We start from the raw sequence: 15,983 nt of genomic DNA on the forward strand, positions 1-15,983 counted from the left end.
TTTATTACTTTTGCTTGGTAAAGAGCCGCTCTCCCGACAGAGACCAATGACGTTTTCCCGGCAGGCCTCAGGATATTTTTCCGGGAGTGTTCAGATGCGCGTTGTCTCATGATAGTGGAAGCACATTTGCCGAGTGCCGGTGCTTCATAAAATTGTATTAAGAGTGCAGGTGCGCGCTTGTGGGTGGGGAAATGGTCTATAGAAGAAAACGAGCATTTAACCAAAGAAAAATATAACATATTTTTGTGGTATTTAAAGAGGTAACGATAGATAAGAAAATGAACTAAGGTCTGAGACGAACGAGATGGTTTCTGCTGAAGATAAGTCTGGGAGTGTGTTGATTCACAGAACATTCAGTGCCCCTGCTGCTTTATTTCATGAGGACAATGATGGAATCAGCGCTACCTTAGCGGCCAGTTCAGATACTGACAAACTTTGTCATAATCTCGTGAATAACGTGACCAGGCAGAAACCAATATATCCTTATGGAAAATTTCACTTAGGAAATAAAGAAGCAACCATTTATCAACATTATTATCCCGAAGGGGGTTGGGGATGGGGAATTTGTTTTTGTGCACTTTTCGTTAATGTAATTGTCAATGGAACTCACTTGGCCTTTGGCTTCTTTCTGGTCGATGTTCTAAATAAGTTTGATCCCCCAAGTGGAGTTTTTGGAGCAGGTAAGTTGGATATTCTGTCTTTATTATGATAATAGAAGGCCTAAAGTTTTTGTTTTTAAATTAATGGTTCATTCGTTATGTTTGTGGCACGGTTTACATAAAATATCTTTACTCCACGCAATCGGATATTTATTCACAATAAATTTGAGTCACATACTTCCTTTTCCTTAATGATTTGAGACACGAACAATAAAATGGGTACCACGTTATCGAATTTGAAACTACAAGAACACGCATGGTTTCAAGATTCATTTTTTATTCTTGAAATGTACTTCGAAGAATAAACATAGCCTATATATTTCCGCTAAAAAGCATTTTAAAGTTAAGTCGATTGATTAGAATATTTTGAGCGCTAGATCCTAATCTACATGGTTGCTAGCGAAAGTGAGAAATGTCTTCGATTCTTATTAACATAAAGCGAAGCGGTGTACTGATTATTTCTTCATCTGCAGATGCTGTAAAAACATTTGCTTGATGAGGAAGATTATTAAGTGTTTATATTACTACAAAGCAATTAACGCTGCTTAGGCGAGTGTATTATGTTTATAAATTTCGTGACAAGCTAATTATTCACATACTATTATATATTCACATTACTATTATTATATAATTATTCACATAGGATTTGTAAAACAAACCTATCGATGACATTGAGCTGCCAAGTTATCCATATTTTCCGCATAGTACTCCTGATGGTTGGTAACTGAAATTAAGAAAAAGATTTCCATTAGCTCTACTTTCTTCCTTAGTACATTTAATTCAAGTTTCTGACTATTATATTTCCGATTAGAAGATATTTTTGTAACAGTTTGTTAAACATATAAATAATATTCCAGTGTGTCAAAATGAAATGCTTATATACGATTTAAATCTTATAAAAGCGAATCTTATATATCTTGTATAAAAGCGAAGTCTGTGGAATTTCCAGGGAAATGCAATGGACATTCCAAACAACGCTCACGTGCCTCGCATGTTCGTAAGCGGCGATAAAACATAATCATAAAAGGAAATGCCTTATATATGGAGCACTTAGCCTGTCTACTGTTCAGAAAATTGCTTTGTAAATTGATCTCATGCAAACACTTTGATGATTTAATTTATTTGTATTTTTTTTTTCGGCGGGGGGGGGTTAAGTATAAAGGAAATGTTGATATCGGATTCAACTGGAAGACGTATAAACTACCAACAGACGGTACTTGGGTATAAATTTAAATTTTCCTACAACAACAATAAAGTTACCCCTTCCCCAACATTAGTAAGTAAATATTGTATCCAAAGGCATTGCTATTTCTGAGTTACTGAGTCGTTTAGCTGAATCTGAAAGAAAATTGCTTCTCTAACTAAAATTTTATACAAAAACAATAAATATAAATGTGATAAAGATAACAGAATAAACATTAATCCCAGTTAGTGGAGATCAGATTTCTAAAAGATAAATATTTGATCAAAAACAGGTTAACATGAAATAATAAATATTGCTGTCTTTTCATCGATAGCTTGTACTGCACTGATAACCTGTTTTAGTTCCCTTAATGTCTGTAGACGGTTTAACACAGGAAAAACAAATTTAACACACTTGATGTTCTCTGAGATCGCGATGATCCAGTAATATTAAAGAAAGCCATCAAACAAGAATAAAAGCGCAGAGGCACCATATTATTGGAGGGGGGGGGAAGAAGTAGGAAAATGTCTTATAGTTGTTGTAGATCATGGCTAAAATTTTCTTTAAAATAGTTTCTTTCTTTTTCTTAAGGAGTACATTTATTTTATTTTATTATAAACAGTTTTTCGTACTTTGTGGGCCAATAGTGATATCTTCGCTCTTTTTTTTTCCTTTTTTTTTTTTAGCTCAGATCATTACCATACCTTTCATTATCCATACTTATTATATAGGATTGTTAAGTTCTAAAAATGAGTGCTAAAAATGTTGAGTTCGGTACATCCATTTTACGATGTAAACACTTAAATTCGCATCATTAATCTTTAATTCTGGGTAAGCGTTAACGAAATGTAAAAATATAGTTTTTGCGAGAAAGAAATAATGTTTATACCATGTCTAGAATTGTATACTGAAAATTATAATTTTACATTTCGACAATAGATGGAAACTTGATAGACATTTTGTATATTAAGATTTTTAGCATGAAGTCATTTCACATTTCCTTAAATGCTGGATAAGTGAAGTATAACTGTTGTAATATTTTGGACTACTGTACAGAACTTCGTAAGAAAGCTTTATTCATTACATATTTAAATTAATAATTAATCTTTTGCGCTTTTAATGAGTAGCATATATTATATTGCTAGACCGACTAACAATCATTAATAAGCCCAAACGTTTGCATTAAAAACAACGCTATGTAGAGTTAATACTTATTTCGGGAAATTTTAATATCTTGTCTATTCTGGCCACTCCACAAGTTCAAATAAATGCACCTGTAGGGATTTAAGCTACCTGCTGAAAAGTAAAATGCTAAATTCCGAACCAGTCTTCTGAACTTGGAAGAGAACAAAGATAAGATGAATGATTTTCGCGTTAATATGGCACTGGCAAGAGCCAAGATGAATGGACGTACTTGATACTCCCATTGACTTGCGCCAGTTGACTTGATAAATGTCACTTTGGACTGGCGTGCACAAAATGAATGAAGAATAATTTACTTGCAAGAAATGATAAACGGACGTTATTTTTGGCACACTGGACTATTTTTACGACAGTTCTATTTATATCTTAACTGTGCTGCTTAAAATACTTAATTGAGTATTGCAGATATTTATTAAAATATATTTCATGAAGAAATAAAAAAATTACTGCTTTGTAATTTAATTTCGCATTTTTCCATGTATATTAATACAAGCTTTGTTCTCTATCCTGCTTTTTCATACAGATATTTATTCATTATCTATTAACAGAATAAAATAATTTATTCATTTTCAAATAAAACAAACGGACAAACCAGCTAGAAGAACACACGCAATTTGCAGACCAGAGTACTCAGGTCTTAAGAGTCTCAGCCGCTTCGACCGTCTAATAAAACCTACTTATTTTGTTGTTATTTACTGTGTTAACATCTGGATTTGATATTAATTCTCACGCAAGCCCTTAGACATCAGCCTAATGTTTCTACGAGTATGCTAAATGAGAGACTGACCATACCTCTCCAACAGCACTTGATAAAGATAGAGAAATACTTTGAGGTGGTAGAGACTCGAATGTGACGTGCAGAACTCGCTATCTGTGCATTTCACGAGGTCATATACCACTCATGAATTTCGTTGGCAGAAATTCAATACGTATTTACAGTTCTATTAGCTTGATATTTTAGAAGGATAAAATGTCTACAATTTAACCAAGCGAGGCAAACTATAAAAACTAACTTGCTGAAAGTGATAACATTGGAACTTGCTCAGTCTTTGTAAGGAGGACATCGATTTTGGGCCTCATACTACGATTTCCAATCTATTGCAGATTTATAAAATACATTGCATAAACTCTCCTTACTACACGAACTATTGTGGGCGTTCTCCTCCGAATTGTGGTAAAATATTGATGTAATAATTATTAAGTAGGAAATACTTTGAAAATCTCAAAAGTAAAGTTAATAAAAGTAAAGGAAGCGATGTGAACACCACATCCTCTCAATTATACCATTGTGTATGCTTTTTTTTTTTTTATTAGCAGAAAGAAGAATATGAAGTTTAGAATGACAAAGACCGTATCGGATCATAAACAATATTGGAATAATTTTATTATTTAGACCGCTAGGCCACGTGTCGCCTTTTCCGTTGACCTCTGCCATCTTGAGTTTGTCGAGTAGTCGTTTTGAATAGTTTACACTCAGTTGGTCGAACATCCATTGTGTGTTCGAGATAACAGTTGCTGTTACTGGAGCATGTGGTGGTATTTTCTTCTGTTTTTGAAAATTTTTCCCGCTGCTGTTTCTCTGGGTTGCTATAGATAGGTTAGTGAACTATCGATTTTTCGTCGTGCGTCTCAAAACAATCAAACTAGAAGGTTCAGCGTTCCAAAGGAAATAATAAGTGGCTACTTGGGTTGGAAACGCGTTTAATTAACTTCGACATCAATGTCGATCAGAGCGAAACGTGCTTTTACGCCATCCTCTCCACCCACCTACTCATGCAGAGAGAGAGAGAGAGAGTCAAAATAAACCTTGCAATCAAGACAAAGTCACTTAGAGAAACAAAGCTCTTATCAAAGAGTAACACTTTTTTTTCTTCCTATGGCTTTGCTTCTGGGATTCTCAGGAACAGTTTGGAAAATGTGTTAAGTATTGTATTTCTTCTTTACGTTTTTCTTCTGGGCTGGGGATGTTGTATGCTTTATCCTTTAAGGTTTTTATTAGGCTTATCTTTTGCTTGGGGTGGTGATGTGAAGTAGCGTGCAGAAATCTTCTTGTGTTTGTTGGTTTTCTATATATGGAGAACGATAATCTGTTTTTTCTTTCATTTAATTATAATTATAATAATTATTATTATTAGAATTATTGCGTAACTTATAAGCACGCAACACAAAACATTACTATAATATTCGAGTAAAAAGAATTTGTGTTGCGTGCTTGTAAGTTGCGCATATAATTCTAATAATAGTAATTATTATAATTATAATCAAATGAAAGAAAAAACAGATTATCGTTCTCCATCTATAGAAAACCAACAAACACAGGAAGATTTCTGCACGCTACTTCACACCACCACCGCAAGGAAAAAATAGGGCTCATAAAAACCTTTAGGGATAAAGCATACAGCATCCCCAGTACAAAAGAAAAACGGAAAGAAGAAATACAATACTTAACGCAGATCCTACAGCTGAATGATTTCAATACTAAGTTAGTTAAGAAAATTCTCAATACAGCACCTACAAGAAACTTAAATAAACAAGATTTCAAGAACGCAGTCACCCTTCCTTATATTAAGAATGTAAGAGATAAATTAGCCAAACTTCTCTACAAATACAACATAAAAGTGACTTTCCTGCCACTTGAAAAAATATCAAGATCTCTTCATCTTCCGAAACCTCCACATCACCCAAAGAAAAAACCACGGGTTTATAATATTCACTGTTCCTGTGGCATCTGATATGTGGGCTAGACGAGAAGATCGGGAGAAATCCGCATGAGCGAACATCAAAAGGACGTACAAAATAAGAGAGAACGTAAATCGGGATTGGCATTTCACGCAACCTCTACCCGTTATGATGTACTCTGGGATAGAACAAACATGTCCTATAAGAATATAAGAATTGTTTCACAAGAAAATTCAAAGAGGCAGCAAATATGATTAAAATTCTTACGCAATGCAACAAAAACCAAGGTTCGATTTTAAATCAAGTTTGGTCATCGTTTATTAACCATTCTGAACCACAGAACACGACAACAAATAGCACTGTCTCCAGCTAACACGCATTAACGGTTGTATAGATTTGTTATTCGGTTTTTTAACGAACTTTAGATGCTCACAATACCAACAAATGAAGTAAACTTCTAGTAGTTTGTGCTTTAAACTTTTTTTTTTCCTTGAAGATGTTAGTCTGACGATTACCGAAACTTGCCGAGTGTTGTTTTTAGTACTTGTTTAGTTTTAAAAACAGTTTTCTTTAATAAACAAAACCGGAATAAGTATACTGAACTTCTTAACCACAGAAACCTCCGCAGGAATAATTATTATTTTGCTGAAATTTGCATAAACAGTTTAATGAACTGATCTTGCAAATAAAAGAAAAACTAGTTTATGATAGTAAAATAGCAAATATACAATGACAAATATGTCATGTATAGAAATTTCGTAAATCATTGGCCTCCTTGGAGTCCAATTATTATTAAACGCATTATTAGGAATAGTTGTCAAGTGAATAATGGGCCATGGGTTCGAATCCTGCTGAGAGCATGGATGTTTGTGAATGCCTTTTAGATGAATTTCATTTCCCAGCTGAGACCATCGCTTTACTAATTAAACGTCCGACGTGGCTTCATCAAGTTCCATATTTCATCCCGAGAACAAAATTTCCGGATTATATATTAGCCTCTAAGCCCATCTACAGTAATAATACTAATGTACTATAGATATTCTATTTCTTTCGAGGCTGCTCCTCTTTCCCACCCATTCTCTTCATCCTTAATTATGTCCTTCCCTTATACTCTATAGATTAGTCCTAAGTAAAGTATCTCAGTGTTATTCTCGGATGTTTGTTATTGGGAATTACGGCCGAAGCAACTAACGCTATGGAGCAGCATATTGTGTCTGTTAGTTGCGTGTTTTCGTTTGTCGAGTTTGCCTGTTTTACGGGATGAAAAAACCATCCATCTCCACATAAGAGCCGCGAATTTGCATTCACGTGAAAAGTCCTTATTATTATTATTATTACGGGCAACTCCAGGGAGTCATTAGACTCATCGAGGGAGGCCCCAAATCATATTCATCACAACTATTCGACATTCATACAGTATCTATCATACCTCGCCTTAAACTCATTCACTGTCACAGCATCCACCACAGACTCAGGGAGCGCATTCCACTCATTCACTACTCTAAAAGTAAAGAACCCAGCTCTAACACCTTTACTAACCACACTTTTGCCCAGTTTCCATGGATGTCCCCTAGTCCTCCCACAACCAGCCCTGTTCTCAAAAATATCTTCTGAATTAATTTTATAGAAACCCTTCAGTAATTTGAATGTCTCAATCATATCTCCCCTCCTCCGCCTATCAACCAATTTTTGCAACCCACAAATCCTCAACCTGTTCTCATACGGTTCATTCCACAGACCTGCTATCATCTTGGTCACTCGCCTCTGGATCCTCTCCACCTCCTCCCCATCAAGAAGAAACCTAGGTGACCAAATCTGAGCACAGTAGTCGAGATGAGGTCTTATCAAGGCTCGATACAGAGGAACAATAACCTGCTTGTCTCTGCTTGTCAACGTATTCTTCAGCAACCAAGTGATTTGATGAGCTGATTTGGCCACTTTTGCAATGTGTCCCCTAAATTTCAATTCCTTATCCACCAACACTCCTAAATCTCGTGCCTCATCAATTTCCTGGAGCACGGTTCCACCAATGCAGTAAACTGCCTCCCATCTTTTCACCCCAAAATGCATAACCTTACATTTTGCCACATTAAATTGACATCCATTCTCCCTAGCCCAGACCTCCAATCTATCCAAATCATCCTGCAAAATTTTGACGTCATCTGCATTCACTATTGCCCTACCCAACTTCGCATCATCAGCAAACAAATGAACTGTTCCTCTCAGATCCTTTCCTATATCATTTATGAACAAATTAAACAGCAGTGGTCCAAGAACAGATCCTTGTGGTACACCACTAGTCACAGGCCGTCTTGTGGACTCTACTCCTGAGTAAACCACTCTCTGATATCTCTCCGTCAACCACCCTCCTATCCATCTCACCAACCCTATGTCCATTCCCATATGCTGCAATTTACTGATCAGAATTCCATGTGGTATCCTGTCAAAGGCCTTAGCAAGGTCCAGCAGAATCACTGTAAACCCATTACCCTTATCCAGTTCAGCCGTCACTGTGTTATAATACGTGAGCAAGTTACTGAGGCATGACCTACCCTTCACAAAACCATGCTGTCCCCGATACAGTATCCCATTTTCTTCTATCCAATCTTGTATTTTCCTCTTGACTATTTTCTCTAAGACCTTGATAATGATTCCTGTTATGCTGATTGGCCGGTAATTTTCAACAGCAGCCTTGGAACCACCTTTGTGCAGTGGAACTATTTTCCCCTCTTTCCACCCCCTTGGGACTGACCCAGTCCTGAGGCTCAAATTAAACATAATGGTCAAGGGCACTGACAATTCTTTGGCCGCTTCACGTACGACACGAGCTGGTATACCATCCAATCCCACAGATGTATTGACATTGAGGTTCTGTAATAGACTAGTTACCTCTACCTCATTCATCACAATTCCAGTATAAGCTGTTGGTTCCTCCATTTCCGCAAAGCCACCACCTGGATGATATACTCTTGCAAAGTGTTCGCTCAGTAATTCCACAACATCGACTGATTCAGTTACCTCCCTACCCTCAGCATTTTTTAAGATCATTCTACCATGAGCATTTTTCCTTTTACTTGCAACATATTGAAAAAACTGTTTGGGATTCTCTTTAGCCTGCATGGCCAATTTCCTTTCGTAATCTGCTTTTGCTTTTCTTACCACCCTTGTTACCATCCTGGCCTGAGCTTTATACTGTTCATGCACCTGATGGTCACCCTTCTCCTTAAATTCCCTCCACAATTGTTTCTTTTTTTGCAGCTCAAGCTTAATAGTGTTATTCATCCATTTAACCCCTACCTGATTTATTATTCGGACTCTTGGTATACAGTCAACCATTGCCTCCTGCAAACAGTTCTTGACCACCTCCCATGCACCATCAACATCCAGCCCTTGCAGTTTTACATGCCATGGCATTGAGCCAAGCACACACCTAAGCTTGTCATACTTACCAGCCCGGTAATTCCACATATACCCTGTCTTAATTGTAAATTCGACTCCTTTAGCCACCTCCCAAGTCATGACCTTATGGTCACTCTCACCAATTGGTGGCAACAAGGTCATGTTCGTTACAGCCACATTCTCAGTTGCAATTACTAGGTCCAGCACTCTCTGCCCCCTGGTATTTTCCAATACATGTTGCCGTAGATAGTTGTCCCTTAATAACTGCATAAAATCCAATTCCTTCCTCCCATGTGCCCTCTCCTCTTTCCAGTCAATATTACCATAATTGAAATCACCCATAATAATTACCCTCCTTCCATTCATTTCTTCTATTTGCTTATGCATACTATTCCCACCATCCACTCCATCACCCGGTCTATAGCAGCACCCAATTGTATATTTTGTTCTGCTAGATTGTATCTCACACCAAACAGCCTCAAATGTGCTTTTTTCCCCATCCTGCAGTTCAACTTCTATACTCCTTGGCTGAAGCTCATCAGCTATCATCAATAACACTCCTCCCCCCTTTTTATTCACCCTGTCACTCCTGAACACGCTATACCCATCGCATTCAATCCCACTAGCTTTATCATCTTCTGTCAGCCATGTTTCACTAATACCGACAACCTGTGGCCTGGAAGTGCCAACCATGGCCAAAAACTCTTCCTTCTTGTTCCTAATACTCCTGGCATTAGTGTACATGAATCGCAGAAGCCCATTTGTCCCATCCCTACTTTGATTCCTTATACTAATTATCCCATTCTGATTTGTTGTCCGTCGTACTCGCCCGGGCATAATATACTCATTCATACACTTAACTTCCCCCCCTAAAGTCTGCATATCTACTCCCCCCCCTCTTAATAAATCTAGTTTCCCTGAGTCTGTACATCCACTTCCACATCATTCATCAACACTCTTTCAAGTCTCCGTACACCAACTCCATTCAAATGTAACCCATCCATCTTATATAAGTCCTTTCGCCCATCGAACTCATTCCACACATCCACAAATTCCACACCACTCTCCATGCATAACCCACGCATAAAGTCATTGGCAATTATGGCCCTCCTTCTAAACACTTCGCTGTCATACCGCGGTAAGATACTCACCATCCTAACTCTCTCACTCTTCTCTTTTGCTACCTCAAACAACTCCCTCACATCCTCTATCATTTCCATTTTGTCCTCTTTCAAATCATTCGTTCCTGCCACTATTATCATCTCTTTCACCCTCTGTTTTTGCAGTCGAATAGATTCGCTGACGTCCTTTATGTTCGCACCCGGCTGGTACGACTTCGTTAAACTCTCAATTATTACGCCTCTTAATAGCGAATCCCCATACAGCACTCGCTCCTTCATTTTATTGACGTTTACGTACATTCTATTATTTGCCGTCACAGACTTCCGCCGGTTATTTGTCGGTACGTTCAACACACATTTTTGCATACGCTCCAGTTGTCGTTTGGCTCTGTGTATCGCGCCATTTAAACGGGCAATTTCGCTACTCGCACTTATCACACCATTTTCGTTATCGATCAAATCATCCATTCCTTCGGTGTTTCTACCTTCATTTACACTTTCAGCGACGCTCTCACACATATCTGGCACTACCACGCAATTCTCTAGTACACCGCCATTTTCTGCATTCTGACTACCGTTAACGATATCAGTCTCGATACACGAAACACGCTTGAAGTCCTCATTCTCTTTACACTTTCTACACATATTAACTCCACTATCACTTTCTAACCAGACTCCTACCGCTCTTCGCAAGGCATACATCTCACAGACAGCACACTGCATAAATTCTTTTACATCAAAACTCTTAAGCAAGCATGGCGACCTGGCCGCCATTTTTTTCTTTATCGGTGCCATGTGTACGCTATCTTTTCTTAAAAATAATAGTTAAAATAACAGAAAACACGCAAAAATTGCACAGACACACCAAGAAACAAAAAGCAAACAATACTACTTAAAATTCTGGTAAAATATCTAATGTTAACACAAAATAATACTGATCTTTTCAGGAGCTCTCGACAAGCCGACGATCTAATCCGTGCGACACCTAGCGACGATCAATATGAAAGCGCTTCGCTTTCTGTACGTGTCCCGGATAGATGTAGCTATTGGCTTGGCAATTTTTGGTTACTTCCCATCATGCTAAGTCCATTAGTATTTTCCCATGCTACTGTAAACTGTGGAAGTGTTGGGTATTCCTCGTTGCAATGCTTAGTGTTCACATTACGTCTATCCAGATTAAACAGCACTTCAGAATTATGTGTTGCTACCTCTGGGATTTCATGTATTAAGGATGATGATCGCTGTACACATACCGGCCACTGAATTAGAAAGCTTCATGCAGACGTAAGCAAACGTCCTTAAGCAGCGTATATGCAAAATACTTGGTCACGTGCGTCGCCAGATATTCTAGGCAACTATTTAAGAATGCTGCTGGTCAGTAATCGTCAATTGATCACAATGGAAAAATACAGGTTTTTTCAGAATTCGATAAAGGGCTTATTGTAGGTGCCCACCTAGCTGGAGCCACGATTTTGAAAATAGCCTGGATGGGTTGTTCAAATAGCAATTTAAACCCATCCAGGATATCCGGGTGTTTAATCAGTGGAAAAATAACCCACATTGCTTGTCTAACTGTGGTCCTAAGACTGTCAGTCTTAGACCATAGTCTGAAAGTTCTAAGACTTTCACGAGAACGCCATCGTCTGAAAAGTCTTGTGCGGACAAACAGAATTTTGTGTGTGCAGCAATTGACCGAAGCATTTAATGAAGGCTGTTCCCGATCCATATCTCAACGAACTATGAGCAGGGAACCTGTAGAAATCTTTCTTCTGGCAGTCTAGCGTTGTCAAAAACCTGAACAGTCATTCTAAGAACTAATTGAGAAAACCAAATGTTGAAGGACCATTTCAATTATATTTAAAGAAAGGGAATTAAAGCTTCTCACAAAGAACACCGCAAAATACTTGGAGATAGTCACATACTTTTGCACAGGCGTTCGGTTCCTGCAATATGTGTGTATTCTATAAATATTTCCACGGCAAATATTCATATGAAATAGCATCAATAATTCCCCTACTCAGTAATTAAGCCCGTTAAAACACGTGCAGTTGCTGCTCAACATTCCTTCACAGTGCACGATGAAACCTACAGAACAAGTTTCTTTTCCTCCTCCTTCATCCCTGCTGCTACTGTTGTATTGTGGAACAATCTTCCCTCTGTTGTGTTTCCCAAGGAATACAAATACAGTTTTTTTTAAATCAAACATAAACAAGTTTCTCTTTCCCCAGCTTCGTACCATGTAGGGGTAATGGGTTGGGAAAAGGAAAAATTTAACCAACCTTTCTTGTATGGGCTCAACATAAAAAAACATTATAGGAAAGAAGTGGTAAAGGAAGCTTTCATAAAACACTTGCTGAAACATGAGACCCTTTAAATGAACTATTGAAAAGTTGTACAGTGACAGAGAACGAAATAGTTGGTAGTGAAAAGTAATGCCTAGATAAAACTAAAAAGAACATTTATCAATGGGTTCATTTCTTGTAGATACACTAGACACAGGTCTAGTGTATCTACAAGAAATGAACAGAAGCAATTAATAGAAAAAAAATTGACAAAGTCTTCAGTAGTTTGAATATACAATGACAGTGAATCGCAGGAGGCTGTCAACATTAAATTAGTAACAAACTGAAGACCAGAAATCAGATGAATTTACCCAATTAAGAACGATAAAATATGATACTTAACGTTTAAGAAAGTAGTGTGTGCTGTATGAAATGGAGAATTTTGGATATTTTGTGTTCATGGACGATTCATTCATTGGACGAAAGCCAAACTGTTTCATTTGTAAATACGACGACGGCTCAGTCGAACCAACACCCTGGATTAGAAAATCCTGTTAAATTTGTGAGTTCTATCCTTCAAGCTGCGCTATTAGTCTGCCACTCATGTCTTTACTCTCAACAAACGGTCCTAATGAAGTGCGATTAGCACACGTTAACTAATGTTTACAAATTACAAGTATGTACAAAATGGACCAGCCGTAGTTATTCTTTCAACGTTCGTAATACACGCTTTGCGATGTTAATAGTCAACTGAAGTTAACCACTAAATAGCCTAACAAATTGGGGTGTCAAGATACTTGCAAGCAGGCCAGTGACCTAGCGATGAAAGATTCATTAGTAGAACTCTGTATTAATAGGTGAGTGAGAAATTGCTTGAAAATGCTCAAGACTGGAGCCATTTAGACCCGTTAGAAAGTTGAAAAATAGCCTTTCCCATAGTTCTCAGTAACCAATAAGACTTTAACATTCCTCTCACAATCAATAACATTCACTTCCCGCACAGGGAAAGTCAAGACGAATGCCTCCGCGTGCCACATTAATTCTGATATATACCGAGACTGTACAAAAGGTTATCTGGCTAGTTGGAAGTTTGCAACTCTTGTCTTAGGTCCCATTTGATGGTCTTTATGTTTTCACGTGAACTATCATTATTTGTCTTCTTGCAGGATGAATGTGTTTGAAGAAGTGTGCGAAAGACAAATACAGCTGACGGCAGTTCGTTCTTAGAGTTACGTTTTAACGTGGGCTAAGAAATTGTACTAGAGTCAAGTCGTCCAGAATATAGTGGTTGAGAAGAGGATGAAGGAAAATCGATTTAGAATGCTGAAAAAATATTTGACCATCATATTAAAAATAAAGAACGAAATAAGAGACCAATTAACTTGATTTCGGTTTGATTTTAGATCTGGTTATTCTTTTAAAATTTGTGTGGAGACAACCGAAGCATAGGCATGTTCTTAGAATCATTTGTCTTTTTTTCCTGGAAAATAATTCGAACCGGAATTTTCAGGCGAAAATACCCTGAACACTTCTAAGATCATGACTCATTGTCAGCAAAACTGATTAGGAGGATAAAAGTTTCATGCTCTCGACAGTATTTCAACAATGATTTGAAGTTGAAAGCACTTTTAAGCGAGGATAGTAAAGTCCCAGTAAATATTCACAGCGAACTGTGTTCATATAAGAAACAGTGCATTATGTATTGCACTGTTTCTTATATGAACACAGTTCATATAAGAAACAGTGCATTATGTATTGCCAAATTTTATAGAATAAATCCAAGTCTAAACGATCCAAAGGCCTGCTAAACAAACGGCTGGACGTTTCCCTTCCTTCCTGGTTCATATCTAGCTCTTTGGACCATCAACTGTGGCTATACACATACAAGGCAGCTGAAAAGCTGTTAGACATTATCACCATACATGGCATTTCGGTGGGCATTTTTGGGAATGGTGGCTAAACATCCATAAACGACTTTGTTCTCATCGTTTTTATGGTAAACACAAATACGAAAGGTTATTCACCTAAAGTATACTAGTATACTTAACACACACAAAAAAAACGTCAGCATTAAACACTCGTTTTCAGAAAGGTAATGTTCAATTTTTTTTTGAATCAGTTGGTCATCGTACTGGTTAGCCTTTATATCATATAAAGGCTAACCGGTGTGCTTAATTTTGACAGCGGCGTTGCACATTTACGTTCGGTCTCTTCTTGGATAAGTTATAACTTTAGACTAGCACACAAAACAGAATGTCTATAAGTTTTTCGGAAAAAGAACCGAAGAAAGGCACTTTATTACAGAAAATGTCATATAGCTAGCCTTCCAACAAAAGAAGATTAAAAACATCTGAAGTTTAAGTGTCTACACTTTCGGGTCTCTGGCAGTAATAAATTCGATTATCTCTACCTTATCTCATATGAAGTTCACAAGTGTGTGGAGTAGGAATGCTGGCAATGTTCATTTCTCAAGTGCGTCATGCAATAAGGACGAAGGAATCGGCTATTACTCGAATTCCACTTGCCTAGTAGAATTACAGTACTGGTAGCGAAAGTATATACACGAATGGCTACTATTTACAGTAACTGTAAACTATTCAAAGGAGCTATCAAATATTAAGAAATCCAGTTAAGTAAAATTTCAGTTTACTTGTTCATTCATTTCACTTCGTTGTACAGCACACCTTGCTACAAATATCATTTAAACGAAAAATATTCTGGTGAATGTATATGCAAATACTTAGATTTGAATTTAAATATCACAACAGATTAATATCAATAACCCTTTTGAACCTATTTTCTGTAATCAGTTTTGGTAATATTCCAAACTTATTACCATACTGAATTCTCAATTGCAGGTTTAGGGAAATATTCTGATCTTCCTTGACCCTCCCATATGCACCAAAGAAGAATGGATTTTGTTCATCAGACAAATTTTAAAACTTTACTGACACGCAAGTATGAACTATTATGCCATGTTTGGAAAAAAAAAAAAGACGGGTATCTGTACCGTTCTGTGGAAACTGAGTTTGCTTCCATAGCGCTCGACTGCTAGAAGAGAAACCGTTACAATTGCAGGGTCGAACTGGAGAATTGACTAGCGGATCTTTTTCTAGGCACTGGTTCAGGTGGTTCTCAAGTTAATCGATTTCTGTAACAAGAAAGCCGGATACCCCTGTTACTTGTATTACTTTTCGCAGTAATATAATGCTGAGCCATGAAGTGACGGTAGTCGTCTACCATGCTCTCCTTCCTGGATGCCTATGAAATCACTGATAGTGATTTCATAGGCAACTATCGGTAATGGATAAGTGTAGAACTTGCTTGTCACCACTCTTCAAAACCCAGTTAAAGTTTAAATGGTTTTGCCTACTGCCTTTGGAAAATAAAAAAACACATTAGAGAATTTATTTTTTAAAGAAATCTGACAGTGATAGTTAAGTAATCTACTAAAGAG

The 15,983-nt window shown here is 37.4% G+C and overlaps 1 protein-coding gene across 1 annotated transcript in view; it reads left to right on the forward strand.

Moving 5' to 3' along the window:
* Positions 1-304: 304 nt before the first annotated feature.
* The window catches only part of LOC150096175 (monocarboxylate transporter 10-like), a 219,320-nt gene continuing 203,641 nt past the window's right edge, over positions 305-15,983 (forward strand). Inside the window, exon 1 of the mRNA XM_090408999.1 lies at positions 305-680. Coding sequence (XP_090265125.1) covers positions 305-680 — 376 coding nt within the window. The remainder of the gene's footprint in view (positions 681-15,983) is intronic.

The sequence above is a fragment of the Typopeltis vanoorti genome, chromosome 19 (assembly GCF_054136105.1).
Source record: "Typopeltis vanoorti isolate ZY-2024b chromosome 19, IOZ_Tvanoo_1.0, whole genome shotgun sequence".
In the NCBI taxonomy this organism is placed as follows: domain Eukaryota; kingdom Metazoa; phylum Arthropoda; class Arachnida; order Uropygi; family Thelyphonidae; genus Typopeltis; species Typopeltis vanoorti.